This window comes from Marmota flaviventris, chromosome 6 (assembly GCF_047511675.1).
Source record: "Marmota flaviventris isolate mMarFla1 chromosome 6, mMarFla1.hap1, whole genome shotgun sequence".
NCBI lineage: Eukaryota > Metazoa > Chordata > Mammalia > Rodentia > Sciuridae > Marmota > Marmota flaviventris.
This window is the reverse complement of record NC_092503.1, coordinates 100,335,233-100,363,214: the sequence shown is the minus strand read 5'-3', so window position 1 is coordinate 100,363,214 and position 27,982 is coordinate 100,335,233. Positions and strand designations below refer to the sequence as shown.

General features: G+C 39.0%; 1 protein-coding gene across 1 annotated transcript in view; it reads left to right on the top strand.

Moving 5' to 3' along the window:
• The window catches only part of Lrrc1 (leucine rich repeat containing 1), a 123,101-nt gene that overhangs the window by 86,127 nt on the left and 8,992 nt on the right, over positions 1-27,982 (top strand). The window contains exons 5-11 of the mRNA XM_027938289.2: positions 8,171-8,227; positions 8,514-8,577; positions 8,945-9,019; positions 11,443-11,587; positions 13,742-13,860; positions 16,013-16,096; positions 25,405-25,520. Of these exons, the coding sequence (XP_027794090.1) occupies positions 8,171-8,227; positions 8,514-8,577; positions 8,945-9,019; positions 11,443-11,587; positions 13,742-13,860; positions 16,013-16,096; positions 25,405-25,520 (660 nt within the window). The remainder of the gene's footprint in view (positions 1-8,170; positions 8,228-8,513; positions 8,578-8,944; positions 9,020-11,442; positions 11,588-13,741; positions 13,861-16,012; positions 16,097-25,404; positions 25,521-27,982) is intronic.

Below are 27,982 nucleotides of genomic sequence, written 5' to 3'. Positions count from 1 at the left end.
TAGTCTTGTAATTGCTGTTTGGTTGTAGGTATTAGTGGTGGTGTGTGCCTGGATCTCCTTGTACTGTGATAGAGCAGGGTCTTGGTCGGTGTTTTAGTCAGCTTTTTGGCTGCTGTGACTGAAAGACCTGACCAGAAGAATTTTAGGGGAGGAAAAGTTTATTAGAACGCTCACAGTTTCAGAGGTCCATAGAAGGCCAGCTCCATTCCTCAGGGCTTGAGGTGAGGGTGAACATCATGGAGGAAGTGTGTGGCAGAGGGAAGCAGCTCACCATGATGATCAGGAAGCAGAGAGAGAGGTCTCCACTTTCCAGATAACAAATATAGACACCAAAGTCACACCCTAATTCCCACCTCCTTCAGCCACACCCTGCTACTTCAGTTACCACTCAGTTAATCCCTATCAGGGGATGAATTCACTAATTGGGTTAAGACTCTTACAACCCAGTCATTTCTCCTCTGAACCTTCTTGCATTGTCTCACACGTGAGCTCTTGGGGGACACCTCATATCCAAACCATAACAGTCGGTCAACTCTCTGTGTCTGCACATACTGACATTTCCTCATCCTCAACACCTGCAGGTGACAAGGCTCACAGTGTTGCCTCCTTTCCTCCTCTTCCTTCCTATGGTACATTATAGGCAGTCAAATTAGAGTCTGGAATCTTGAGCTGGGACCCTATTGGCCTGTTTCAGCACAGCCTCTCTTCTGGCCTAAGCTGTATATTCAGTTTCTATTAAAATTTGTTATAAAGAAACAACTATGAAAATATGGCTTCTGTTGCTCTAAAACCTTCTAATGAAGAATGGTTATTGTCTATTAACATTGCTTTATTTTTCTGATATAAAGAGCTATTAGGGAGAGAAAAAGTTATTTTTAGGGAAAAAATATCTTGCCAAAAGAATGGTAAGCTTTTTCCTTTTTAATAACAATTCTGACATTTATCACATTTACTTTTCTGCCAGGAAGCTTAGAGCTAATTCCAACGAGCAGTGAGAGCAGCTGTATTAGCTTGTGTGTGACGAAGGGAGCTGAGGAGTGGGAGAGAGGTGTTGCTGGAGGCTGCCGTGAGTCAGGTGCTATGCCGGGCACATAGGCTGCCTTACGGCAGCTCCCATACTCATGAGGCTGGCGTTCCCCACCCTGAGCTTCGTCCATGTCCTTGTAAGCTGGAGATAAGTAATCTGCCCAAGTGTACACTGCTGGTGGGTGGTGGAGCTGGCACTGGCCCTTGATTTCTTTCTTGAAAAATGGCACAGTTTCTTCACTGCATGCTTTTCACAATGAGCACTTTAGTTTCTTCCCCACTTTCAGGGCCCTTCCTTATTTCATGAAGCTCTTTTAAGACCCTTTTAGAAAAAGTTAGGGTAAAATTCAATATATGACTTTATATATCACTGAAGATACCAGGTAGCAGTGGAGGGCATCCAGTGCACGTCCTAGACTTTCCAGTTTTGCACAGGCTTAAGAAAACTATCTGATTTTTAAAAAATTCCACTAGAATTTTTTTTTAAATATGCCCTTGAAAACAATATGCCTAGTGAACAATGGCTTTTCATTTACTATTACTAAAAACAAATGGAAGATTCCATTGGGAAAGTCAGGAAGGATACTTTTCTTTATACCAGCATTTGATCTCTCCTTAATGTGTAAATGAATTTGTCTTCCAAAGGAGTATTTTAATAATAAAAAGTTTTTTCTTAAGATCAGTTGTGTTAATTTCTACTCAAGCATGTCACACAGTGTGTTTCACTTTTCAGAAATGGGTGGTATGGAAATGTAAATCAAAACCACCATGAGATACCACTTCATGTACACTAAGATGATTATAATAAAAATAAATAAATAATGACAGGGATTGCTGAGGATTTAGGGAAATTGAAACCCTTATGTGTTGTTGGGAATGTAGAATTGTGCAGCTCCATTGGTGTCCTTTGAAAAGTTGAACTTAGTTCCCATGTGCCCCACTCCTAGTTATATATACCTAAAACAATTGAAAATATATTCCCATAGAAAAACTTGTTCACAAATGTTCATAGAAGCCTTATTTATCATAGCCAAAAAGGAAGCAACTCAAAATTTCATCAGCGAGTAAATAGAATCACAAAATATCGTATATGTATTCAGTAGAATATTATTTGGCCATAAAAAAAGGAATAGGGTTGTTGCTATATGTTACATGGATGTACTTGGAAAAAACATGTTAAGTAAAAGAAGCCAGACACAGAATGTCACATATTTTCTGATTCCATTTGTATATTTCTGAATACAGAACTATACAGATGGAAAATAGATTAGTGGTTGCTAGAGGCTGAGAGTGGGACAGGGAGAGGGTGAGGAATGACTTCTAATGAGTATGAACCTTCTTTTGGGAGAGGTGAAAATTTTCTGTAGTAAGATAGTGGTGATGGTGTATACCTTGTGAATAAAGTGCTAAAACACACACAATTGTACAGTTTAAAAAGGTAAATTTTATAATTTGTGAATTCTATCTCAATGAAAAAAAAAATGGACCTTAGGCAGACTTGAAGCCGGCTACTGATGAAAGATGGTGCTGTACCTGGGAAGGTGCCCTGGTTTTTCTTATTGGAAATATAACTGTGAGTAATGGGCTGAGGTCATTTGTCCAGTTGCTTGCACTTGGCCAGTCTTCAAAGTGCTTGGCTAATACAGAGGAAGAGCAGGCTGGAGGGCATGAGCAACCCCTGCAGGAGCAGATGAAGTGGGTCAGGGTCTGGGTTGGGGAGCCTGTGTCCCTGTGTGGAGCTTGCTGCTTTGTCTTTACCTTGTGGAACTTTCTCTATGACAGTTCTTTTAGCTGTTCATAAAATTCATATTATTAAAAAAAAAAAGTTAGACTAAATATTTTCACTGCCTGTGTAATTAAATTTTGTTCTCAAAAAACAGCTTTCTTAGAGGAGCAAGAACTTGACTGGTGAACTAGCACAGCACCCAGGATAGCTATCAGCCACTAAATGGTTGTTATCAATAAGTATTTAATTATGAAAATTTGCCTCTAGAAGTAGTGCAAGTGAGTAGGCCTCAGGTTCTCTGGCTGATTGAACTAGAGTGTGGGTCTGATTTTGTGTCTGCTGCCCTGGAGAATGGTGACCTTAATTTAAATGGGCTTAACCTCAGTGAGCCCATGGCCACTTCATGTGGGCTGTGTGGCTATGTTGTGTTAGAGTGCCGCCTGAGAAAATCTTTTGATACCTACAATCGTATTTAATGCTCTTTGGGGGCATTTAGAAATTACTATAAAATACAGTACAATATGAATTCCAGAGCAAAGCTACTATAGGAAATTTGTAGCCAGAGATTTCTACAATACTAATTTTTTGTTGAAAGATAGAAATATGAAAGTGTAAGAACCCCCGTGTCCCCCATCAATATTATTTTCTACAGTCAAATATTGTGACCATCAATGTTTGTAGATTTTTTCATTTTAGTGGTTTTGCAGTGTACTGCCATTTGTTTGCCTGGTCTGTCTTGATTTATTTTACTCTTTAATATCTTAATGATTTTGGTCACCAAAATGTGTGTGCAGGGGGGAATCCAAGTGGATTAAAAGGAGTTTTTCAAACATAGCGGAGAACAGATGTAAATTCCTTAAAGTAACCACTCATCTAGTCCCTGAAATAGAACCCTAAAAATACAGTTGGCCTACATTCCAACTTACAAAAGAGTATAAGGTTTGTGCCTGCTATTATGAGCTGTGTGAAACAGTGTGCTTGGAGGCCGGGCTTCGGTCACTCTCTCCCTAGGAGCTTACAAGGAGGTGCCCCTCAGCTCCCTTGGCAGTGGAAGTAGTAGGAATGGCAGGGAGGAGAGAAAATCATGGTTTTTTGTTAGAGGAGGATGAGTGTGTTATTGCACATAAAGTTAATTATCAGAAATTATAAGGGTAAAATGTTGTTAAGGAACTGGTTTAAAGAATTAAGGTATATATAGACAGCAAGAGACTGTGCAACTGCAAAAACTGATGTGCACAAGATAATAAATGACACACCAATCTCTTAATTGAGGAAAGCAAAGTGGGAGATGTAAATAGGATGCTACCTTCTAGTGAAGAAAAAATAAGACTATACATGCCTGCTTGTTTTTGCATAAAAGAAAACTCTGGATGAATACATAAGGACATTTTAAAAAGTCATTTCCCATGAGAATGATCTTGGTGGTGGGAAGGTGGATTGGTAGGGGATAGAGGTGAAAGGAATGCTTTTTACTGAATATGTGGATTTGAATATGTACAAACGTGTTGCCAATTCCTGATGTTGACTTCACCAGTTAAAAGTGAGAGAAAGCAGAGCATCATGGTTAGAAGTGTAGACACCCTGGTGAAGGGGCTTGCCCACTTGCAATGGTGTGAAACCTAAAGTTTCCTCTCTGCCTTAGTTTTCTCATCCATAAAGTTAATTATGATAAGCAGTTATAACAATATCTATCATACAGTAAATTGCCAATATCATTTTCTGTAGTAGGACTGTTAAAGACTAGTAATTCTCCTACTGCATGTTAAGTACATTTGTGAAAGAATTAGGAATGCCTGATGCTTTCTTATGTGTCCTTAATGTTGGGTTTTAACTAAGACAGTGGGCAAATGCACGCTCAGTTTGAGTCTCCTCGTCTCTCTTGGTCCAATAATTAAGAGCCCTGGGCTCTGAAGTACACAGAATTAGGTTAAATCTGCCCAAACCCTGAATACTTCTCAGCAGCACAGAAATCCAGGGTGCGTGAATTGAATTGAATAGGTTGCCTTGATAGGGACGGATACTATCCTGAAGTCTCTACTGAAAGTACTGTACTCTGAAAGAGCAGGAAAGAAGATCCTACATTTTTATATTAGTGTCAGTGGTCCCACTCTGCATTTGTGTGATGTCAGTGGCTGCTACAGCAGTCTGGAGAAGCACATTCTGGAGTGGGCTGGTAGAGTTCTGCACTTTGGTCTAAGATTTTCCAAGGTGAGCCGTTGATGAGAACTGAAGTCATGGTCCCATTCCGTATCAGTCATTAGTGCCCTGAACTGAGAATGACTTGTCCAGGTTATACCCTGAGGTTTGGGCTCATATAGGAGGTGAGAGTCTGTAGCAAAGCCATTTCTTTGCTTTCTATTCCTTCTTGTCTCATGGGTTGCCTATTATGGACAGTGAATGCTAAGTTAAGAAATGGCCAGAGGTGGCAACTCACTTTCTTCAGAGCCCATTTTTCAAGGAGGTCTTCAGTGGTGGAGCTGACTTCTGTGATTAGTAGCAGTCTTTCTGAAAACCCTGACTTGGCACACATACTGGCAAGGTACCTGACTACGCTTAGGGATGAGGGCTGTCTCAAGGAGATAAGGTTTAAAACTGGCTCCATGAACTTGAAGGGAAAATAGTTAATCCCTATTTGCCATAACAGATATGATTATATTTATTTTAGGGAACGTTGAGATCCAATAATGAAGCACCTCAGGCCAAACAAATTCAGTTTGTTAGTGAGGGACAGGTCAGGATTTGAGCCTCTCAGACTCAGAATGGCTTTCATTAGTGGGTTTATAGATATAGTCTAAGTGTAATTTAGTCTAAAAATAAATATTTTTATTCTAAATAGTTTTAAAATAGTGGGAAACATTACCTGAGGAAGACCATTCTTTTTAGAGTTAGGGTTTTGTAAGTTACAAAAATATGACTTTTTTTCTGTGTTCAGAGATGCATACTTACAGTGTCCCTGCTACTCAGGACCCTGAGGCAGGAAGATTGCTTGAGTCCAGGAGTGTGAGGCCAACTTAGGTCACATAATGAGACCCTGTCTTAAAACAAACAAACAAAAATTTGCTGTCTTTGAATATAGTACCCCTCTATCTATGTTTTCCTCAAAGAGTCTTGGTAGCACCACCGTTGTACTTAACACGATATGATTTGGGGGTGTTAGCATGATGAGGGTGGAGTTGTGTCATAGATCTGTTGGCATTTCAGCAGTATTTTTGTCTATGTGTTAGCTGTTTATAGAAACTATGGCCTGTGCCTTTTGCCTCCAGACAAATTTAAAGATGATTTTAAAATGTGTGTCATATTTTTAAAATAACATAAAATGATAAAAATCTCAGTGTTGTTTTATGGTTAAGGAGATGACTTATGCATGTACTCAAAATTGAGAAGTGGTTTTAAAAATGTAAGCAGGACAGTTCCACAGAGTGGAGAGCCTTCCAGAGGCCTTAGGCAGTGTGGGGTGAGGTAGGAGCTCTGGCCTTGCTCCAGGTGGGAGCTGTGGCTTTGCCTTTTCCTGTGTGAAACTGCCTTTAAACCCTTCTCTTGGTGCCCAACAAGTAGTTTTTGATGTGAAGAAGGACTTTTCTCCTTTTCTCAATAGATGTCTATTAAAGCAGGTGTGAAAGTTATGAATGTTGGGTAGATAAAATGACAGTCCTACCTGTGATTTTTAAAAAAACAAATGTGGTTATAGCTGAGGGCTTAACTGTCCCCCCACTAAGACTGTTTAGGGGTTGCATGAATATTTAATACTGCAAACAAAACTCTTCATTTTAAAACTTTTTCTCTTCCCATGTTGCTTACCACCATTATTTGCGGGTTAGAGTAGCTTCTGGAAGTGGGAACTGGGTATCAGTACCTCTCAACCGCCTTCCTTCCACTTCCCCTCATTATTTTGTTCACAAGCACAGTTGGGTAAGAGAAAGTATAACTAGGTAATTGTGATTTGTCAACTAACTACATTTTATTTGAAAAGCATTAGTTCTTGATGACCTATTAGCAAGAATTTTGTTGTATTTTTTTTAAAAAACATATACTGATTATAGCTCAGTGGTAGAGCACTTGCCTAGCACGTAAGAGGCACTCTGTTCTATTCTCAGTACCACATACAAATAAATAAAGGTACCGTGTCCATCTACAACTAAAAATATTTTTTAAAAACATACATTTTGAAGAATGTGTTTGTTCTGGCCTTAATGATGAATCAGTTACTCAGTTTTCTAATGCTGGAGAAGATATAGAATTTACATTTCATAGTACCATTAGGATATATGTTCTGTCAAATAGGTTTTAAGCTTGTGTGTATAGCATTCATTTAAATCAGAGTTACATTTTCTGATGTTACAAAACCAGTTTTGTTAGAACACAGGATTTCTGCTTTTTTGTTGGAATGGAGAGAATAGGGGATTACGGCAGATTAAAATGTTGGGATAATAACTGATTCCTTCTGTATGCTCAGAAATTAAATTCTTCCAAATCTGGATGTCACTATGGTGATATTAGCAAAATATGAGTTTGGGGTAGTGTAGAGCTGAGGGGCCTGTTGTGGTAGTGGACCAATCACTCCTCTTCTGAATCAGTGTGTCATGCAGAGCTCAAATAACTCTGATGTGTGAGGGTCTCTGGTGATACAGCATTGCCACTGCGTGACAGGATTTGACCCAGATACTCAATCTGGGGAAAACATCTGTCTTGTTCTACCATGCGCCTATAACAGACAGAGCTATACCTAAGAGGCATAGGGATCTTTGCAAAGAGCACTATTTCTAGGATTTAGTGAGGATAAAAGCAACATCACTATAGCTGCCACTTATTAGGTCAGTCCTGAGTCCCAGGCATCATGCAAGGTGCATTGCTCCATTATCCCAGATGTGTTTAAACAGGAGTTACTTCCCCAGTGCTGTGAATCTGGGACCTTAGGTAGAAAGGGTTTTCAGAAAACTCAGTACTTTAAAATAGGAATGGTCTCCTGCCCATGTTGGAAGATGAGCTCTCAGAGCTCTTCCTTGAGATTCAAGCTGTAACTGTTTTTATGTTAACAGTACCTTTCCGAAATACAGAAGTTTAAGGCTTGCATTTGGCTTCTGTCTTGGTCCAGGGAGTGGTTATCCTCTAATGGCGATCCTTAGTAATTATCTTTTAGTAAGTTATTTCCACATACCAAAATGTGTGAGAAATTTGAGTGAGGGTACCTTGTAGTCATGACACACTCCACTTTTATTAATTTTATCATCTCATGTTAACCTTTAGGAGGTAGAAATGATGTTGATTTCATGGTGGTGGTGCTGATAGATAGTTTTACCCGGGAAGTGACACACGAGGTTTTATTAACAGTTGCTACTAGTTGAGTGTGTGTGTGGCAAAGGGGGAGTAGGAAGAATCTCAGGAATGTCTCTTATAGTTTTTTCTTCTGTTCCTTTCTAGTCTTTATAACCTGGCTTCTCTGGAACTGAGAGAGAATCTTCTGACCTATCTTCCTGAGTGAGTCTCTGGGGAGAATGGTGAGGGGGCGGGTGTGGACTAGGGGAATTGAAGTATATATATAAAAAAAGGACTATTTCAAAAAAATGATCCGGTGTCCTTTGTAAAGTTAGTTAGGTGCCAGCCTTCTCATAATAGTCCTTCCTGTGCAGTATCTACTACCATAAAATCCAAATGTGTGCTATTTCTGGAAACTATGACTGAGGAGAACTGCCTTCCTCAGCATATCTCAGTCCACTCTTAAGCACTTTATTTTGTGTGTGTGTGTTTTTTTTTTTTTAAATAGCTCTCTCACCCAGCTGCGCAGGCTAGAGGAACTTGATTTAGGAAACAATGAAATATATAATTTGGTAAGTCTGTATCAAAGAGAGATGGGAATTTGTTTTTGTCCTTAGTTATGATCACAAAATATCTTGGGGAGTTCTACAAGATGCTTACATAGCCAGTGTTTTTTTTTTGGATGTGGCTGGGAACCCAGTTCTCAGGGGTTCAGAATTGTGATTGGGGTTTAGGGAGGGTCAGGATTGGGAGTTGGGGCCTATGAGGAAACAACTGGGGCATTTTAGGAGGAGGAGAACCTTATCTTAGAGAACTGAAGACAGGCATCTTCTGTCATACCCAGTCATTATATGATGATTTAGGGTTCTAGCTCCCTTAATGGAAGACTAAGACTGGGATCTTTGTTACCACAACATTATTTTTGTTTGTTTGTTTTAGCCAGAATCTATTGGCTCTCTCTTACATTTAAAGGATCTCTGGTTGGATGGAAACCAACTGTCAGAATTACCTCAGGTAAGTGGGAATTTCAGTGTCTACCCCCAAAACGTAGAACAGCAGTAGACCTTGTGTGTTCCCTGCTTCTGTGTGAGGTTTTCTCAAGAAGGATCTCAAAAAAAAAAAAAAAAAAAAAAAAAACCAAAACAGAAACTTGACTGAAAAAATACATTTGGAAAAATATGTCAAGCTTTCATCATTCTGCATTGCCATAGGAAAGCTGAAAACCTCAACCCACCATTTCTAATGATGCTAAATGTATCCTTTAGTTTGTGAGGTCTGTACTTTATTTCACCCTTGTTACCTGTATAACTTACTTTAAGCCCAGCAAATTTATAAATTACCAGGATCCATGATTCTGGAGCTACACATTTCTGCTGCTCCTTGTGATGTGCCAAGGTGCTTGGAATAAATTTGACCATATTTTGCGCTGAAGTAGTTGGTGTGAAGGCAATATTAAAAGCTTTTATTTCGCTTTTTTCCCAAAATGTCCTTCATGGTCTAACTGGTATATCATGGCATTCATGATTCACTACTGCTCTCAAGTGTGAAAACCATATGGGGACCTCAGATAGGCTCCCTTTCTGAGTGGGGTCCAGCAAGCAGGCCCAGTTTCTGATGGAGAAACTGAGAAATCTAAAAAAGTCCTCCTCAACCACAAAGGCCATTTCTTCTTGTTGTTTCATTCTTCTCTAGCTATTACTGAATTTTATTCTTGATGTATCTTATAGCCAGTTTTTTTTTATGGTCAGAACGTAGATTTTATGATGTAGGTGCTCGTATTTTGAGGAAGTTTGGGTGCTTCCCCACTTGGCTGTGTAAACCTGTCATGGTGGACCTGTCATGGGTGGGGAATACCAGAACGAGGCAGAGAAGTTTGACAACAGAAAAAAGCCCTCAAGTAAATTTTTAATTCATGTAGTTTAGCACTGAAGTTGCTAATGACTAATGAACTAAGAAACTAAGTAGAGTCGATTTCTGAGATTCTGGCTACAGTTGGGAAGACAGATCAACAACTATAGAGGGCAGAGTTTGACTAATACTTAGATTTCTCTAGGAAATATATGGAAAATCCCGATGGAGAGAATGCTAGTTAACTTAGGAGTTAGAGGAGAGGGAAAAAAAATACCCTGGTGTTATTAGGAGAGTGATAACTCATCAGCTGTGGGATATGAAAGGAGGAGCATGTCCTTATGTACAAATGCATGTAAATGGCTGTGGGAGATGTGATATCCTAAATACAGAGATTCAAGATCCAGTGGCCCATGTTAGAAATGGTTATGTAAAAATGCTTTTATTCCCTGTAGCATAGACTAGTGTTAAACTAGTACTGATCATCTTAAATTTTCAATCAGAAGTATTTTCCTGTCTTCACTGATAATGGAATGAAAAGGACGCAAAGACGTTATTAAAGGGAATTAATGAAAAGCAGAATAACTTCAGGGGTCTGGCCTAAAATTAGTAGAAATGTAGTCTGGTTTTCTATAGACAGGAAATACAAGGGCAGGATGGTGAGGCATATGTTATGCAGGAAATAAGCTGGAAAGAATAGGTCAGACCAAGTGAAATATAGATTGAGGAATTTGTACTTACATAGACATCAGGGAGCCACTAGGTGTTTTTTGAACAGCAGGGTGGTATGATTGTATGACTAGACCAGCTATGTTTTCAGGAAGGAAATTAAGACCAGTGTGTAGAATGGACTTGGAAAGGAGGAGTCGAAAATGGAATCCAAGAGGCAGAGCTAACAGTCAAGGTAAGAGGATAAAGAGAGTAGGAATGTAACGTAAGGAAATAGGGTCAGATTGTGAAGGCAGTTATGACACTGAATGGGCATTTTGGCAATGAAGGGGAAGGTGACTCTTAAACAGCATGAATCATGCTGTTCCTGATTCTGGATAGATTGTTTTCATTAAAAGCAATGTACTTTTCTTCTGCTGAGGTTAAAGATCTTGATGGGTCTGTGTGTTCCAGTTTTACTAAGGAGCAATTGCTTTGATGTTTGTGTTAACAAGCACTACCTGTCCTGAAGGAGAGATTAAGTAGATGGTTTCTTATCAGAGAAGATCCCGGGATAGCACTGAACTGTAAACTACTTATGAGAGATTGATTCTGAACGTGGAGAATTGGATTCTAGTCTCCCTCGTTTTTTCGTGATCCTGTGATCTTGCAATCATTTGTTCTCGCTTGGTGCCATTCTCTTCATCTCAAGTGAGAATGATTCCTGGCTTGCCCAACGTAGAGGCGTGGCCTCCCTCCCAGCTCCATGTCTGTGATTGATCAGAAGGAGGTCTAGGACTTTTTCTCTTGCGTTCCCAGTGGGTGTATGCTACAGATACATCCTTAGGATTTTGGAATTTGATTGTGAAAAATCACTAACAAGTTTCTCTGTACCTTGATGGATGGAAACATGGACTTCTCTTTTTATGCCATTGATGTAGGAAATAGGAAATCTGAAGAACCTGCTGTGCTTAGATGTCTCCGAAAACAGGTTGGAAAGACTTCCTGAAGAAATCAGTGGCCTGACTTCATTAACAGATTTAGTTATTTCCCAGAACTTATTGGAAACAATCCCAGATGGTATTGGTAAGTATTGGAATGGACTAACTGCCAAGGTGCTGCCTACTGTTGGCTGAGCATTGGGAGCTCACCCTGATTCTTTTCTGGAGTTCACTCTTCACTGCTGGAAATATGGCTTCTTTGAGTCTCCTTGTTGCTTGTTTTTGGAGATGGAACTTTTTCTCTGTGCAAGCATTCCTGTCATCCTGGTTTGATAGCAATTAAAAAAGTATTGTTAGTATTAAACGTTGACTCATATTTACTTTATCCGCATCAGGTTTCAATGATTCCAGTAAGGATTATCCAAAATAATAGAAGGTGTTTAAGGCGTCTGCACAATCACTAAGATATTTCTAATTCAGTATTCCAGTATGAGAAAGTTATTTGGAACGTAATGTATGACCTAGGGAGATGATTTTAAATGAGGAGTGCTGTGATTGAGTTGAATCATTTCTAGTTCATTGAGAACAATCTTTTAACTATTCTAGGCTGTTTCCTTTAAAAATGATCAGCCCAGCCATTTCCTTTACCATAAAGGAACTCAGTCCAGTATAAGACATAAACACAGAAAAGGTATAAACAGGCGTGAATTGGCAGTTCCACCACAGCAGAGCCACTTAGAACTTGTTTGAAAAAAAAAAAGAAAGAATGAAAGAAAGAAAAAGACTATATTTAAGCACAGAATTGTCATGATTTTGTCTTTAACTTTTACTCAAAACATCAAAGGAAGTCTTTAAAAGATTTTCAATAGTTGGAAGAACTGTGTGATAGAGGACCACTTCCTGTCTAGTATTTGGTCAAAGTGAAAATGGTTGGCTGATAATAGCAACTCAGTAGGAATGCAGACATTGCATTTTGGTTACAGCTGGTTGGAAAATTGGTTAGGAGTTTGACTCTATATAGAAATGTTCACTGACGATTATAAATGGCATTCAAAAGCAAGCAGATATAGAAACTGGACATGGCCTGTTGCTTGGAATGGGAAGAAGCAGGCATGAGTAGCTAAGTTCAAGCATTTGCAGGGCCGTCTGTCAAAGATTTATTACATCTTCAAGTTCAGATGGGCAAAATGAAAATATTGTGAATCTCCATTTAAGAAAGAGCCTTAAAGAAACAAAGGTATTTATCACAAGTTAGGATTGTGCTGCTTTGTGATGAAATGAATACTCTTATCACTAGAAGTACTCCACAAGAGGCTGCATGCCTGCTTGCCAGGGCATCCTGTTGAGGAGACTCCTCCGTTAGGGTGCAGGTACCCTGCAGAGAACATTTACATTGCCTGATAGGAAGGGAGGTGGAAACCTTTCAGGAGCTGTGTGAGTAGGTTATTGATTATGCTAAATAAAGAGCTTAAGAATTGATTACTCCTCCTTTCCCTGTGGCTGCACACAAGGCAAGATACTGCTGTAAGCATTGCTCTCTCATTGCTCTCTCAGCTTTGTCTTTTTTTATGTCTGTGTTTGAAGAGAGGCTGTTTTCTGATTTAATGGAGAAAGTGTCATTATGCTAATGGCTCTTGGTAGATAATGAAGGACCTCAGCTCTGCAGGCTCAGTCCCCTAACTTGTAGTTGCAAGCCCCAATCTGAACAACCTAAGTTTTCAATCTGAATGATCTCTGAGGAAGCTGCAATTAGATGCATTCTTCTTTTCGATGGCATCATCATTGCGTCAAGTTTTTGTGCCACTATGTAGAAAAATCAGTTCTTCATATGACTTTTCAGATTCTGCCTTGTTCTATGTATGTAGAACTATTTCTTGGCAGGGATCTTCACTCAGTCACTTTCATTCACAGGTGATTTAATAAGTTACACTTGATTATTGTTAATATAGATTATTCTTGGGGTAAGAAAAGGTCCTTTCTACACAGGTCCTTTCTGCTCTTAAAGATGTGTCAAGAGCCAGCTATTTGTTCTTTAAAATTTCTGGCTTTGATATGGTCTTTTTAGGTTGTGCTTTTTAAAATGATTTGTTTCTAATTGCTGTTTTTGATGTTCTGAGCATATTATATTAACCCTCAACCTTTAGTGATCTAGATGAGAGCGATGTAGTTTCATAATGTGAAAAGATGGGTGAGGAAAAAGTAAGTCACTGTTTAAAACATAAAAGAACTGTAGATAGGAAATACTAAGTGGTGATTAGGAAAGCAATTGTAACTAATGGTTTAAATAACCCTTTTTCAGGAAAACTAAAGAAACTGTCAATCTTGAAGGTGGATCAGAACAGAATCACACAGTTGCCTGAAGCAGTTGGGGATTGTGAAAGTCTCACGGAGTTGGTACTTACAGAAAATCGGCTCCTGGTGAGTAGGTTTGCATGTTAAGATGAAGACCTGGGCCTGGGTTGGTGGCTCAGTAGTGGAGTGCTTGCCCAGGACCTCAATATGTTATAAGGCACTGGGTTCGATTCTCAGCACCGCATGTAAATAAATAAAATAAAGGTTCATAGACAACTAATATACGTGTGTGTGTGTGTATAGACAACTATATATATATATATATATATATATATATATATATATATATATATATATATATATATAATATATATATATATATATATATATATATATATATATATATATAATATATATATATATATATATATATATATATATAAATATATATGCTTTTTTTAGGTTAAAGACTTATTAGGGTAGAATCCACTTACTTGCAATTTGAATGGATTAAATGCCTATGTCCTCATGTTACATCTCAAAAAAGAATTTGCAAAGCAATGCATGACCAGATGATCAATTTTTAGCCTGCTTAAGGAAAGAAAATGGTGTTTAGCTCCCCCATCAAAGCATGTGACCTAGATGCATTGCTTACAATATATAGACTAAACTGACACCTCAAAGAGGCCCCCAGAGAGACAGGGAGTGGGAGCCAGTATCCCTGGGTGTGTTGATTGATGTCTCTGCCAGGACAGCCAGAGACTGCCAGGGGATGTACTGATCAGCGATTCTTCTGGTCTTTCCCTGAGTTCTTTGAGCAAAAGGGAAGAGCAGGGGAAGAAATTGTGGTTGGACAGGGAAAGGCGTGGTGGGATCAGGGCTGCGGAATACCTTTTCAAGGGGAGCCAGGGTATGGTATCTGGTGAGCTTTGGTTAAGCTTCCGTTGTTTCTACCTTGGAAAAGGGAAGAAGGTGGCTGCAGGTGTAGGTGGCTGGGACCAGGCTTCACCTCCCTCCTGGGAGAGGCAGTGTGCACCACCTGGGGGTGGGCCAGCAGGGCTGCAGGTCTCTCCCTTTCCGCTATATCCTGTGCCTCTCCAGTCCTCCTGCTGCACTTTGTCCTTGCCTTCCCACCTCCTTCACTTGTAGCCACAATTCTTTTCTTCAGTCTGTTTTCCTACAGTACTCTTTCCTTCCTTTTTAAAGGAAATTGCTTTCTCTTTTCTTCATCTTCATTTTGATGCTATTCTTTTCACATCTTCTTTCTTCTTTTCTCCTTTCTGCTTTCCTTTTCTCCTTTTCATTTGTTTGTTTTTATTTATTTTGGTAAATAATAATATTCCTGGAGATTGAGCCCAGGGCCCCAGGAATGCTAAGCAAGTGGTCTACCACCGAGCTACATTCCCAGACCTTTTAAAACAATTTTTATTTTGAGACAGTCTCTCTCCAGGCTGGCCTTGAACTTGGGATCTTCCTGCCTCAGCCTCCTGAGTAGCAGGATCATGGGCCTATGCCACTGAACCTGGTACTTTTCTTTTTTTAGTAAAATAAGTAGTGCTCTTTAGATGAAAAGAGCAGAAAAAGACAACAGGAGAGGCATGAGGACTCAGACTTGTGGGAGAGCCCAGTGAACGCCTTCCTCAGGTTGCTCAAATAGCAGTCCTTTGGCAGGTGTGGAGGAAGTTACCAAATCTTTCTGCCCTGGTTGGTGGTTTAAGGCTTACAAATACTAATAACAATAACATTCACCCCCCGATTCCATTAGAGTGTTGAAAGCCTTCAAAGAGACCTGGCCTGCTTCCTGCAGGGCTCTGCTCCCCACAGGGCTCTGATCCCCACACTGGGCCTGCTCACTCATCCCCATGGACCCCCTTATACCCTGGCCTCTTTGGGGTTCTGATTTCCTACTCCAGCACTCTGGGACTGTCATCAAAGCCACCATCCCAGTGTGGTTCTCAAAAGTGTAGGCAAGGCAGGGATGAATTTTAAAGGTGCAGATTCTCACTTACTGGAGTTGAAGAGCATTCATTTCCTCTTTACCAGATAATTTGCATGTTCCCATGTCTTTGCCTTTGACTTCATGTCTTTGAAACATACTATCATATCAACAAAAATTCAGAGTACTGTACTTCCCTCATGTGATCATTACAAATATCTGATATTCGGGAAGAACTATTGCTTCTCTTGCTGTATATTCTATAAGTTCTTGCAAATGTTTCTTTGTCTCTGAGCATGTTAAAAATGTGGTAAATTAATTATACAAATGTTATTTTAACAGACTTTACCTAAGAGCATTGGAAAACTTAAGAAGTTGAGCAACTTGAATGCAGACAGAAATAAATTAATCTCTTTACCAAAAGAGGTATGTGCTTTAAAAAAATAATACAATGATTATAACGAAATAATAAAGACACACAAAGGATTGAAAATTTCAAAGATATTTTTTAATGTTTAACAGACTTCAGGTATTTTTTTTTTAAATATTAGCATAAAGCTGAGAGGGGGATACTGTACCCAAGTATGATCACCAGTAACATTAAAGAGGGTTGGATTTTGAAAGGAAGAAAGATGGACATTTTGGGTTTAACATATAGAGAATGGCCACACTCTCGACAGAAATGGGTAATTTTGGAGTTTGGCAAGAAGAAGTATATGATTTTGGGTTTTACTGTTAATTTTAAATTTCATGTGAAATAAAACTGTCCCATAGCCACTGGGATTATAAAAAGGTATTTATGTTTCTGCGCAGAAAGTTGTACTGAGCCATGTACCTGTCTGGGATGAAATAAATGAACTCTTCACAAAGGTGTACACATAGAGGAAGACCAGGGAGGGTCTAACGCCAGGTTTCTAAGACCTCCCTCCCTCTAGTCCTCCCCTGTCAGTTCTCCAAGCAGAAAAAGAGAGACCATCACCATCTGTTGTGGAGAGTAGCTGTGTGGACTTGGAGGCATCTGAATTCTATCTAGGGAATGAGCTTGATTTTGTATTAGTCACATAGGCTAAAAGCAAGTTTAAGTCACCTTTTCTCTCACCCACCAAAGTGTGGTTGGTGAGATTTCCCATTTGATGAGTCTTCACGTAAAAAGGTTATTTCCTTATATGACACAATAACTGGCTGGGGATGGATTTCTTCATATTTCTCTGTTTTGTTTCTTTCCAACCACCATCTTGGAATGATTTCAAAGCTGCCATACATCCAGCTAGAACTTGAGACTCACCTATTTTCATAGGGCTGCTTCTGAGGGTGTCTAAACTTGGTCTGGGTTCTTTCCTTTTCTCATTTTGGTTTTCTGCCCAAGTGCCCAGTCTTCTCCTGGCCAAATGCACAGATTACATATGTGCCATTGATCATAAATGTGGTACATTTGTAATCTGACATCTTTAATATGAGCACTGGCATCTAAATTAGACTGTCTCCAGCAAAAAGACTACGTCTGTATCTCAGCTAAATTGGGACACAACTGAGAGTCTGCAAATCACAATATTTTGGTTCTAGTTTCTAAGCAATAAACCAAAACACAGCTGATGTTCTGAACATTAATTTTACTCTTCATGAATAGCACTTGTAGATGGGGCATGGACTGGACACACAGACACACACACAGGAGTAAAAAAGATCAGTTATTTTCTTCCTCAGTGTCATGCACTGTCCCAGGTGCTTTCAAGTGTGTTAGCTCCCTGGATCCTCACACAACTTTTGAAGTCATGATGATGTATGTCCTCATTTTGCAAATGAGGAAGCTGAAGCCAGTGGCTCTTTTTCACAGGGCTCACAAAGCTAGGACATGGTAGAACCAGGCTCCACAGATGAGCCTGCCAGTCATCAGCCACACTGCTCTTTGGCCAATAAAAACAGGCAATCAGGTAGTAGAGATTCCACCCAGCTTTTTCATCCATGTGACCTGGAGGTAAGTCAAGACCTCCATTCAGGAAAGAAAGGCCACATTGCCTTGAGTTTGTAGAAAGTAAATGCCATTCAGGAGTATTTTCAAGGTAAATGTGAAGGAGAACACTGTTAGAAGTTTAATGTTAATTGCTGGTAAGTTTCACCACCACCCCTAGCTTCTCTGGACCTCCGTTGGACTCTTTCTGTCACAGCTACACTTTCTATACAAGAACTTTAGAAACTGATTATTATAAACTATTACCGTCATTTCAGCATGAGTCGACTTTTCATTTTAAAAGAATGAAACTGACACTCAGTGTTTCTGATTAAAGGGTTATACCCAGTACATGCTGTGTCCACTTAAATTTACTGGGATAGCTTTTCATGATGTGAAAATATTGTAAAAATATAAAGCTGTATAGCTATCACATTCTGTCCATTTTCTGGAAAATTATGATTGGTCTTCTGATATTAAGAGTTTTATAAAGGAATAAAGTCTATACATTTTTCTTCAACTACCTGATAAAGCAGAAAACATTTTCATTTTTAGGAGCAGAATCTTTTCTAATGTACCTTCAGTCCTACTTAACATACACCGAGCTCCCTGAGTAGAAAACACATTGAACACCTTTCTCTGATTCTGCTGTGGGTCAGTTTGGCAGCCCAGCAGAAATGGTTTGCATGCTTGTCTCTGACCATTAGGGTTGAGCAGCCAAACCACCAAGTGCCTCCTGACCTTGCCTGGTGTCAAGTTGGCCTGGATAGCGCCCTCCTGTCATGAGTCTTTGTGCGGTGTGATAGGCCTGTGACTCTGTGTGTGTGTGGTGTGTGCGCGCACCCTCCAGCTCTGCCTCCATGCTTGATATCATTTGATCAAATCCTGCATTTTCCTGACCAGGTTCTTTTCTTAAATTTATTACTTTCCCTTAAAATTACATACATGACATATATCTAAATGGAAATGTTTATATGTATATGCTCAGAATTCACAGTTGTGTTAATTGGCATTGGTTTAGTGTGCTACGTAGTTCTTCCTATATTTTGTCTTTTTTAATTTTAATTTGATAGTATTGTATATTGTCAGTTTTATGGCACATTTCCTTAGTCTGCAGCATTTATTTGCGTTTGTTTTTCCCAAATGATTGAGGGGAAAATGTTTGTACTGTGTGGGTCACAATAATAGAGTTTGTTTGTGTTTTGTGCTGTTATTTGTAGTAAACATTTGCAAATCAATGAATGTCTCTTGTTTTCTTAATTGTTAGCTGCTTGGAAATTTAGAAAAGTCAGGTAAACTTGTTACCTTGTAAGTATTGTTCAGACCACAGCTGCATTTTTAACTTCCATTTTGCTTATTAAATGCATGAAGATTCAAATTGGCTGACTGCTTTGTGTGTTCTTCATTGTAAAGTATTGGACATATACTCAATTTTTTTTTAAATGACTGCATGGCCGGAACCTTACATTGTTATGTATTTTTAAGATTTGTTCAGATTATTCTTTCTCAAAAGAATGCTTTTCTGTGAATTACACTTTAAGGTCTTCAGAAATTCTGAAAGGCATCACTCACTTCATCTGCCTTCACTAAATCTTAGCTTGTTGGCATGACTGTCTCCGATGGAAAGGCTAGGTGTGCTTCATTTGCTCCTTGTGGCATGCTTCTGAGTTTGTAACCACTTACTTGTATCTTTTATTTCTCATCCTGTTGCTTAAGTATATATGCTTCTGGGAAAGGGAGATTCCCTTAAACACTCCTGTTTTTGGTGGAAGAGTTAAGACAAAGAGTGAGATTCATGGATAGGCAGGGAGTTGGTACGTGAATGATCATGGATATGAAGAACCAGAGCAGTGGTTTCTTAATATTCCCTAGCTGCGTCTTACTTTGAAACAATCTGGACCACAAAAAATTTCTGGCTAGAAGAAATAGAGTATATACACAAGTTTAGAGTCCAGTTCTGTCTCCACAGTCAGAATGAAGTGACCCCAACTAAACCACATGTATTCAGTCATTCAATCAAATGAGAACATAGAACTTGCTGATCATTCATAAAAGCTTTTTTTTTTATTTTTGTAAGTCAGGCGAGCTGTAATTTCCCATAAATATTATTCTGATATTCAGAGGTGTCTGTGGTGATAAAGTATTCATTTTGTGGATAGCTTTCTGCCTGTTACTGCACTTTATCATTATTTTAGAGTCAATTTCCATTCTAGAATGAGTTATTGATAAAAAATAATATAAAACCTAACGTTAGAATAAAATATAGTTGGCCTTCAAATTTCAAGATGGAGAAGGCACTCCTAAACTTGAAAGAGAAAACAAATCATAAAAGAAACAGTTGGTGGATATGTCTATTTGAAAGTTAGATTTCTGATCTCCCAAGGATAGCCTGGGGGCAGGAAGACATTTACCACATCTCAAATGAGGAGATTTCTCCTTAACTCAATTAGAAAGTCCTTTGCAACATTAAGAAAGATATATCCAGTATAGAAAAATAGACAAAACCACAACCAAATGGTTCATGGAAGAAAAAATGGAAATGGCTCATAATATGAAACAGTTTCAACCTCATTGGTATTCACAAAAATATTGAAACATTTTAGCCTATCAAACTTTCAAGATTAAAAAAACCCCAAATGTTTGCAAATGTGCATATTATCATGTAAATATAAATCATTAAGATCTCTTAGGAAGAGATTTGGTAATATTAAAAACTTTAAAAATACACATACCTTATTTGCAATTCCACTTCTAGGAATTTATCTAAAGACAACATCCATGGGTATACCCTATGATTCTCACATATCTGTCACATTTTACACAGGAACAGTCCATGGATATCTGAGCATGTGCAGACAGCTCATGGGCTAGGCACTGTGACAAGTGTATACAAGGGTAGGTAACCTGTGCCAGGCTTTGTGTCAGGTGCTTTCATGCGTATTCTTGTCTTATATTCACAATAGTTCTGTGAAGTGCAGGTAAATCGTTACCAACATCCAACAGATTGTAAAACTAAGAATGAGAGAGGATAATAACTTACCCCAGATCACACAGCAAAGGAGCGGCAGAATTAACTAGCAACATTGAACATGGATGATTTGTTAAGTAATCTACCATACATCTCTAGGAGAAAATAATTATCAGTGAAAATACTGTTAGAAACATAATGACATGGGAAAATGTTCTTGGTGGCATGTATGCTAAAGATCATGGTGTTGGTCCTAATTTTGTTAATGTGTATGTGTATAATCACAAATGAGTGGCAAGAATACTGAAAGAGTGCACCTCAGATGTTAGTGCTGATTTTCTCTTTGTGGTAGGATTTGAGTTATTTTGCTTTATTGTGCTTTTTCTATGTGTGTATGGTTTTTATTTTCCAGCCAGCACAAGTTCCTTTATAGTAATCAGTAAATAGAGGGCCATAGTGATTAGTGAATATTTTGATGTCAGTGGCCCAACAATTCAGGGAATCCCAAAGCCACATGGTTTCTAAAATATTTATGAAGTAAGGAAACATTTGAATAATATACCACAGATGGTGATGGGATTCCAAAATTATGCATCATATTATTTCTATTCACCTGGCATTTTACTTTTTTGTTAAGTTTTTTTTTTTTTTTCCTAATAAAACGTAGGTTCAATTCTGTTACAAATATTCAAAGGAAGATACTGAGAAAAAAAAAAAAAAATCCTTCACAGGTAAGGTAGGCATTTGCAAAGTGGAATGTAAGCCAAAGCAATTCTGGGCTTTGAATTGAATGGGTCTCATTACCTCCTCCTGGGCAACTGTGACCTGTGGGCAGGTAACACTTAGTAAAAGCTGACCCTGTGAAACTTCACTGAGGGGTCCACTATTCTGACCCAGAGGTGGATTAGATTGGTGCCAGACAGTTAAGGACAGTATCATTTTGAATTAACAGAGGCTCAAAACAGCTGAACGGCCACATTCTGTAATCTTCAGAGAATCCAAGTCCAACCCCGTGTATTCTTGGAAGGTGCTATTATGTGGTTAAGGGAAGTTTAAAAATACCAGCTGCCTACATAACTGGTAATAAGTTATTTAAATAGTGTCTCTGCTTCCCAGAATTCCTAAGTGATACGGACATTGTATCTTGATGACCACCATGGAACTGTCAAATGCTGCCTTCTGAATCCAAAAGAGAAAGCAAAAACACCTATGAGTGATATGCATAATACAGTGCTGTACTCATGTCAAGTTTTCATTGACATTGATACAAAACATCACTGAGATGTATTGTCAGAGAGACATAAAGGTGGTCTTCTGTAGGTGAGCTCAGCATAGAGATGGCCAACATCAGCACAGTTTCAAAACAGAGTAGCCACCAACTGCTGATTGGACTCATCATGTGGATCTGGGACTTTTTTCTTGGAAAAAGGTAGCTATCACATTTATTTGGCAGCAGCAATAGGCTAGGTACTATGATAGATACAAAGTTACACATGTGGTTTAATTTAATTTAATTTAATTCTTATTGTTACTTTTGATGAAAATAATATATCCAAACCCACAAACATGTGACTGAGCCTGAATTCTAACCCCTAGACTGTTGACCTTAAAGCATCTGCTGGCCCCTCTGCACGGTATTCCCCTCTGACGTCTATAATGAGCTCTTATCTTTTATGAGTTATGGTTTCAACTACTTGATAATCTTTTCTGTTTTTTGTGTTTGTTTGTTTGTTTTTTCCTTTTTTTGATACGAATCAAACCCAGGGGTGCTATACCATTGAGCTACCTCCCTAACCCTTTTTATTTTTTGTTTTGAAACAGGGTCTCACTAAGTTGTTTAGGGTCTCACTAAGTTGCTGAGGCTGGCCCTGAACTTGCAATCCTCCTGCCTCAGTTAATAAGCTTTTCTAAAAATCAAAGGTTTGTGCCATCCCTGTCTGGCTGAGTTGGAAAGACAGCTCTGTGTGAATGTTTGCCTGGGACGGCATGTGCTTTTTAAGAGTTATTATGGCATCCCTAGTGCACTCTGCAACAACATGTACTCTTTTTTTTTGTTGTTTTTGTTTTAACATGTACTCTTTGTTGGCATTGTTTTCCAAACACCTTAGACAATGGAGATCAGAAGGTCACACCGCCTGCTTTGACAACCCAGAGAGCATAAGAGGAGTCTGAACACAATTGCTTTCCACCCCTTGACATCCCACATGAGTGGGAAAGGAAAAGGTGGGGTTTGGAGGGGGGTGTGAAACTATAAACACTCACTGGAAGTTAATACTGTTTCTCCTCAAATACTTAAGGGATATTAGCATGTACTGAACTTTTAGAGCCCTCTCTGGCCCCCTTTAATTAGTTAATTATTTTTTTTATTATATAGCATATATACACATGATACAAATTGAAAATATTCACATATTTTAGCTGTAGGGCCCCAGAACAGATATCTTGTGGGTGACTAAGACAGGACACAGCTTCCGAACAAAACATCCAGCCTAGAATCACCGTAGTCTCCCTGTCCCCTGGGGATGATCATATGTCTCACTGATATTATTTGCTTTGCCACCTTCGGGTAGATAAGGCCTGTCTCTTCAAAGTTAGGCAAGGATGGCAGGCTCTAGGAATCTCCAGTCTCAGCTGAGTGCTTGCCTGGAAAACCTTCCTCCACTCAGGCCCATGCAGTACCTGACCTCATGCAGATGCCCTTTCATGGGGCTGGGGAAAGAATCCCTGTGGGAACCCCTTCCCATGAGGAGATCATTGTCAGTACTATCTAAATTTATCAGGGAGAACCTGATAATGTCAGTCCTCAAAGGATCAGCATTTCGGTTCCTTTCCTTCAGCATATTCCTGGGCCTCTGAGTAAAACTGATGATTTCCTTGCTCAAAGTACTAAAGAAATGCCAAACCACATGAAAGATCCAGTTGTCTGTGTCTTCTGGGATTCTTGACTGGGGCTCTGTATTTACAAAACTTAAAAGAGCCTACTGGTGTGATTCTTACTAGAACAAAGAAGAGCTTTATTATCTCTGTTGCAACACACAGAAACAGATACCCTAAGTAATAGTCCTTCACAAGCAAGTAAATTTTTAAACACGTTTCTAAATGGAAAATTTGGTAGGTGTACAGGTTACACATGGTAGATAGGATGGGTACTGTACTTGACAAGTAGCTGATTGTATGCAAACATTACAGATTTAACAGGAACTTAGATGATCTTAAGAATCTTCAGGAGATATTTTGTCCTGTCAGGGTGTTAGACAATAATTAGGAAAGAAATATACAGAGCAGTTTATCATATTACAGACCAGAGGGTTCTAGAAAGACTTTTTGGAGGGATTAGAGGACATTGGGCTGATTGTTGATGATTGGTAAGATTTAAAAAGACAAATAATAAAGCATTTATATACAAAACAGTAAGTACAAAAATACAAGGTGTATTTTAGAGGACATTGAATAAACCAGGTTTCAGGTTTACCAGGTAGAAAATGTGAATATGTGAATACTGAGAAAGAAAGGGAATAATCTCATAACCTTTCTACTCTGTGAGTGCTTTCCATGTGCCTAGAGACAATGTTAGTCCTTAGTGTTTTAATGTTTATTTTCCTTTTTACATCCATTGTGGTTAAGTACTATGGTTAAATAAATTATTTCAAAATATTTATATTAACTCTTAAGAAATGAAAACATTATACATACGGGTAACAATGCACCACTTTTATAAATATGCATTCTGCTTTTTGGAGTATTATATACACATATTAAACACACATACAAATAGAAAAGGGCAGAAGATATATTCAGATAACACTGAGGATTCAAGTCTCTTGCTCCTCCTCCAGTAGGAGGCCCTAGAATAGTATTTTTCCATGTGTGGGAGAGACATCAATAGGTTCCTTCATAAGCCTTTTCTAGCGATCACTCTCAGGATGGTGAATACCAGGAGAATGTAGTACTTTATGGAGTCCTGCAGAATGTTGTGTCTGGAATTGAGTTATTTTTTCACCCTCTTCGTCCAGGTTTTCTGACTGTAAGACCACAGTCTATTGGCTTAAGAGAATCATTGAAGTGTATTCATGCTCTGTTTTGAAGACCAGACTCTAAAGTTCAGTCACCTTCAAATTGCTTACTTAAAAAAAAAAAAGAAAGAAAGAATGTGATGTGATGAAGATGTCAGTTTATATGCTTTATCAGCAGATCATAACTGAGAAGATGAATGTGTGTATTACCAATTTTACTTTTTGCTAAGATATTGTTGGTTTTACACTCCTCAAGGAAAAGTGATTTGACCAAATTGATTTGTGAATGATCAAATGCTATTAATAGAGGTATATTAGAAATTAATGTATAGTCCATAAGACCTCCACCACCCCGTTTTTTTCTTAAACTGGGGAATCAAGAACCCTGAAGTCAGCATAATGGGTAGGTCTTGAACTGTGTATGTGTATGTATTAGTATCCTCTCTGGACTCACTTTTGAAACTAGAATTGTTAAACTCCCATATTACCAGATAATGTTTGTCTGGACTTGTGTAGTTTGGTTCATACATTTAACAGATGCAGTTGGATTAGATATCAGCAGTGGAAAATAACTTCCTTTCCTGAGTGAAGTTTTTTAATGGTACAGTTTATTTTCTAAATTTAATTCAGAACATGTGTAATGTTTCGTATGATTTAAATGAATCATATTTGATCATCAGTGAGGCTTACAGTTACGTGGTATATTTTCATGCATCTTTTTCATTCTGTTTGATAAACAAGATACTATACCCTCCCTGTCCCTGCACAAAATTGAAAAAACTATGTGTTTTCTTCCCCACTGTAGATTGGCGGATGCTGCAGCCTCACTGTGTTCTGCGTGCGTGACAATAGACTAACTCGAATACCTGCAGAGGTGTCACAGGCGACAGAGCTCCATGTCCTAGATGTGGCAGGGAACAGGTGAGCAAGTCTTAAGTTTGCATTGCTTGAGAGGAGAAGGTGTGCATACCCCCAGTCTTGACCACGTTTGCGGTGTCTTACAGAATATTGTACTGATTAGTTGAATGGCCCAAGCTCCAGCAAGTTCTTAAAATGGGGACCAGAGTAATTAAGCCAAGTGGAGTTGGGGATAATCTGAGCATGGGATGTTTTAAAGTTTAAGTGGACGTTTCTAAAGAAATGCTTCCTAGTACAACAGTATAGTAATGTAAGGGTAAGAGTGCTGGCCTGAGAGGATTTCCCCTCACATTGTGTAGAACTAGCATTTGTTATACAGAGTGGGCCTCAGTTTCCTCATCTGCAAAATAATAATAATAAAGAGCTCAAATCAGTTTGAGTTCTTATTGTTGTTGTCTTTATTGTGTTGGAGACAGGGTCCCGCCATGTTGCCCACACTGGTCTCGGAAAGCTAGGACTCAGGCCATTCTTCTGCCTCAGCCTCCTGAGTAGCTAAGTCAACCATAGGGGTGTGCCACTACATCTGGCCAAACTCATTTTTAACCAGGGTTCTGAAATATGCTGTGCTAGTGTCTCTGAACACCCTGAAATTGTAAATATAATTTTGTGGAGAGAATATCCACAGCTAATGTCAGAGTGTCCAAATGCTTCATAATTTTTTTTTTGTTTTGGATTAAGAATCACCCTAATTATTTTCCCTGAAGGTACAACAGCACTGTTTCTCTCAAACTCTGGCTCACTTACCAGTTTCTGGAACATGCCTATTCCTTAACTTTGCAGAATGTAACTTTGTTTCAACCATCCTGAGCTAGTTTCATATGTTCTTTCTTCTACTTTAGCCTATATAAACCATTCTTTTACCCTGGGTCCTCTTCTCTATCTCCCCCACCTTTAGTCTTCATCTCCAAGCTTCCCTTCCTCTAGGAAGCCCTCCCTTGACTCTGTTTTCAGGGAGTTTCCTACAGTGGCACTCAGCACTGTGTGACAATCCCCTGTTTACATGAGTCTAACTCCCCCCTCCCGCACCCCCAACACCAGAAGTAACCTCAAGGTAGATACTCTGCTTTCTGTGTCACTGTGTCACTGGTCCCTTCATAGTGCCTGGCACATAATAGATGCCTGGTGAGAACTGATGACTAAGTGAAAAATGTCAGTAGTTTTGCACAGAGAATAGCCTGGCACTGTAGAATGTCTTATATCACAGGCTCCATTGCCAAAAGGACTTTAAAAATTACTTTTGAATATGATGTTAGACAGGAGGAAATGTGTTCATTGAGGGAAACCTGGTCAGTGATTTTACACAGTAAAGACCAACAGTGTGTAGAGTGTTTGGAGGACTATCTCCTAAGTGTTAATTAGCAGGTCACTCAGGTCAGGCGCAAGCCACCATTTTTCATTCTTGCTAATGGGTCATGGACATCAGGGCTAAATAAGCTGGGATCTGGAGGTGAGTTATGGCCTCAGAGGATGCTCGCCTTTTTAAAGGTTAATGCTTTCAGGACATCTTGATGAATTCTTAAGACCATTAAGTGGTTGCTAGAAACTCGAGATTAGTTTCTGCTGAATGTTGAGCCTTTGGAGCTGGAGCAGAGCCATTCTGTCCTGACCTCTCACCTCCAGCAGGAGAAACTCAGTGACTCAAACATTCCCTAGCTCTTGCCACACTGGTGAACATGAATTTGCATTGTTCACTCTTGAGCAGAAAGGTGGTTCTGATGTCTGATTTCTAAATATTCTTTTTCACATGAGTGGAGGCCTCATTCTCCAGTTCTCAGAAGAAAATAAAGTTAAATTTTTTATAATGCTTGGGCTGGGGCGGAGAAATCCAATTAAAAAGTTGAGTAACGTAGCTGTCATCTGAGTCATTTAAGTGTGACATTTAGTCCATGCACAGATAGGTTCATAACCAAAATTTAAGCCTATTAAAATATTTAATCACTACTTATTTAAAAGTATCAGTATTGAAACTAATAATAATAATTTTAAAAAAGCCTTTCCAGAAAGAAAGGCTGCCACATCAGCTGTATGGCTTCCAGAAATGTCATACCACAGAAAATCATACCAAATACAACAGAAGTTTTGCCTCTTCCTTAAATATAAAAATAGCACATGCCAGCAGGGAAACTACATGCTAATTTGAAGAAACTTTCTTTTACAGGTCTGATAGGATCAATTATAGCAAGGATGACTCTAACGCGCACTTGGGAACTATATTAGTCAGCTTTGCATCACTGTGGCCAAAATATCAGACAGGAACAACTTAAAGAAGGGGAAATTTACTCTGTTTCACAGTTTCAGAGGTTTCAGCCCACAGTCAGCTGGCTCCATGCTTTGGGCTTGAGGTGAAGCAAACATCATGGTGGAAGGGCCGTGTGGAAGAAAGCTGTCCACCTCATGACAGCCAGCAAGGAAGAAAAGAAAGAAAGGAAGGGACCAGAGATAAGATATAGTCACCAAAGGCATAC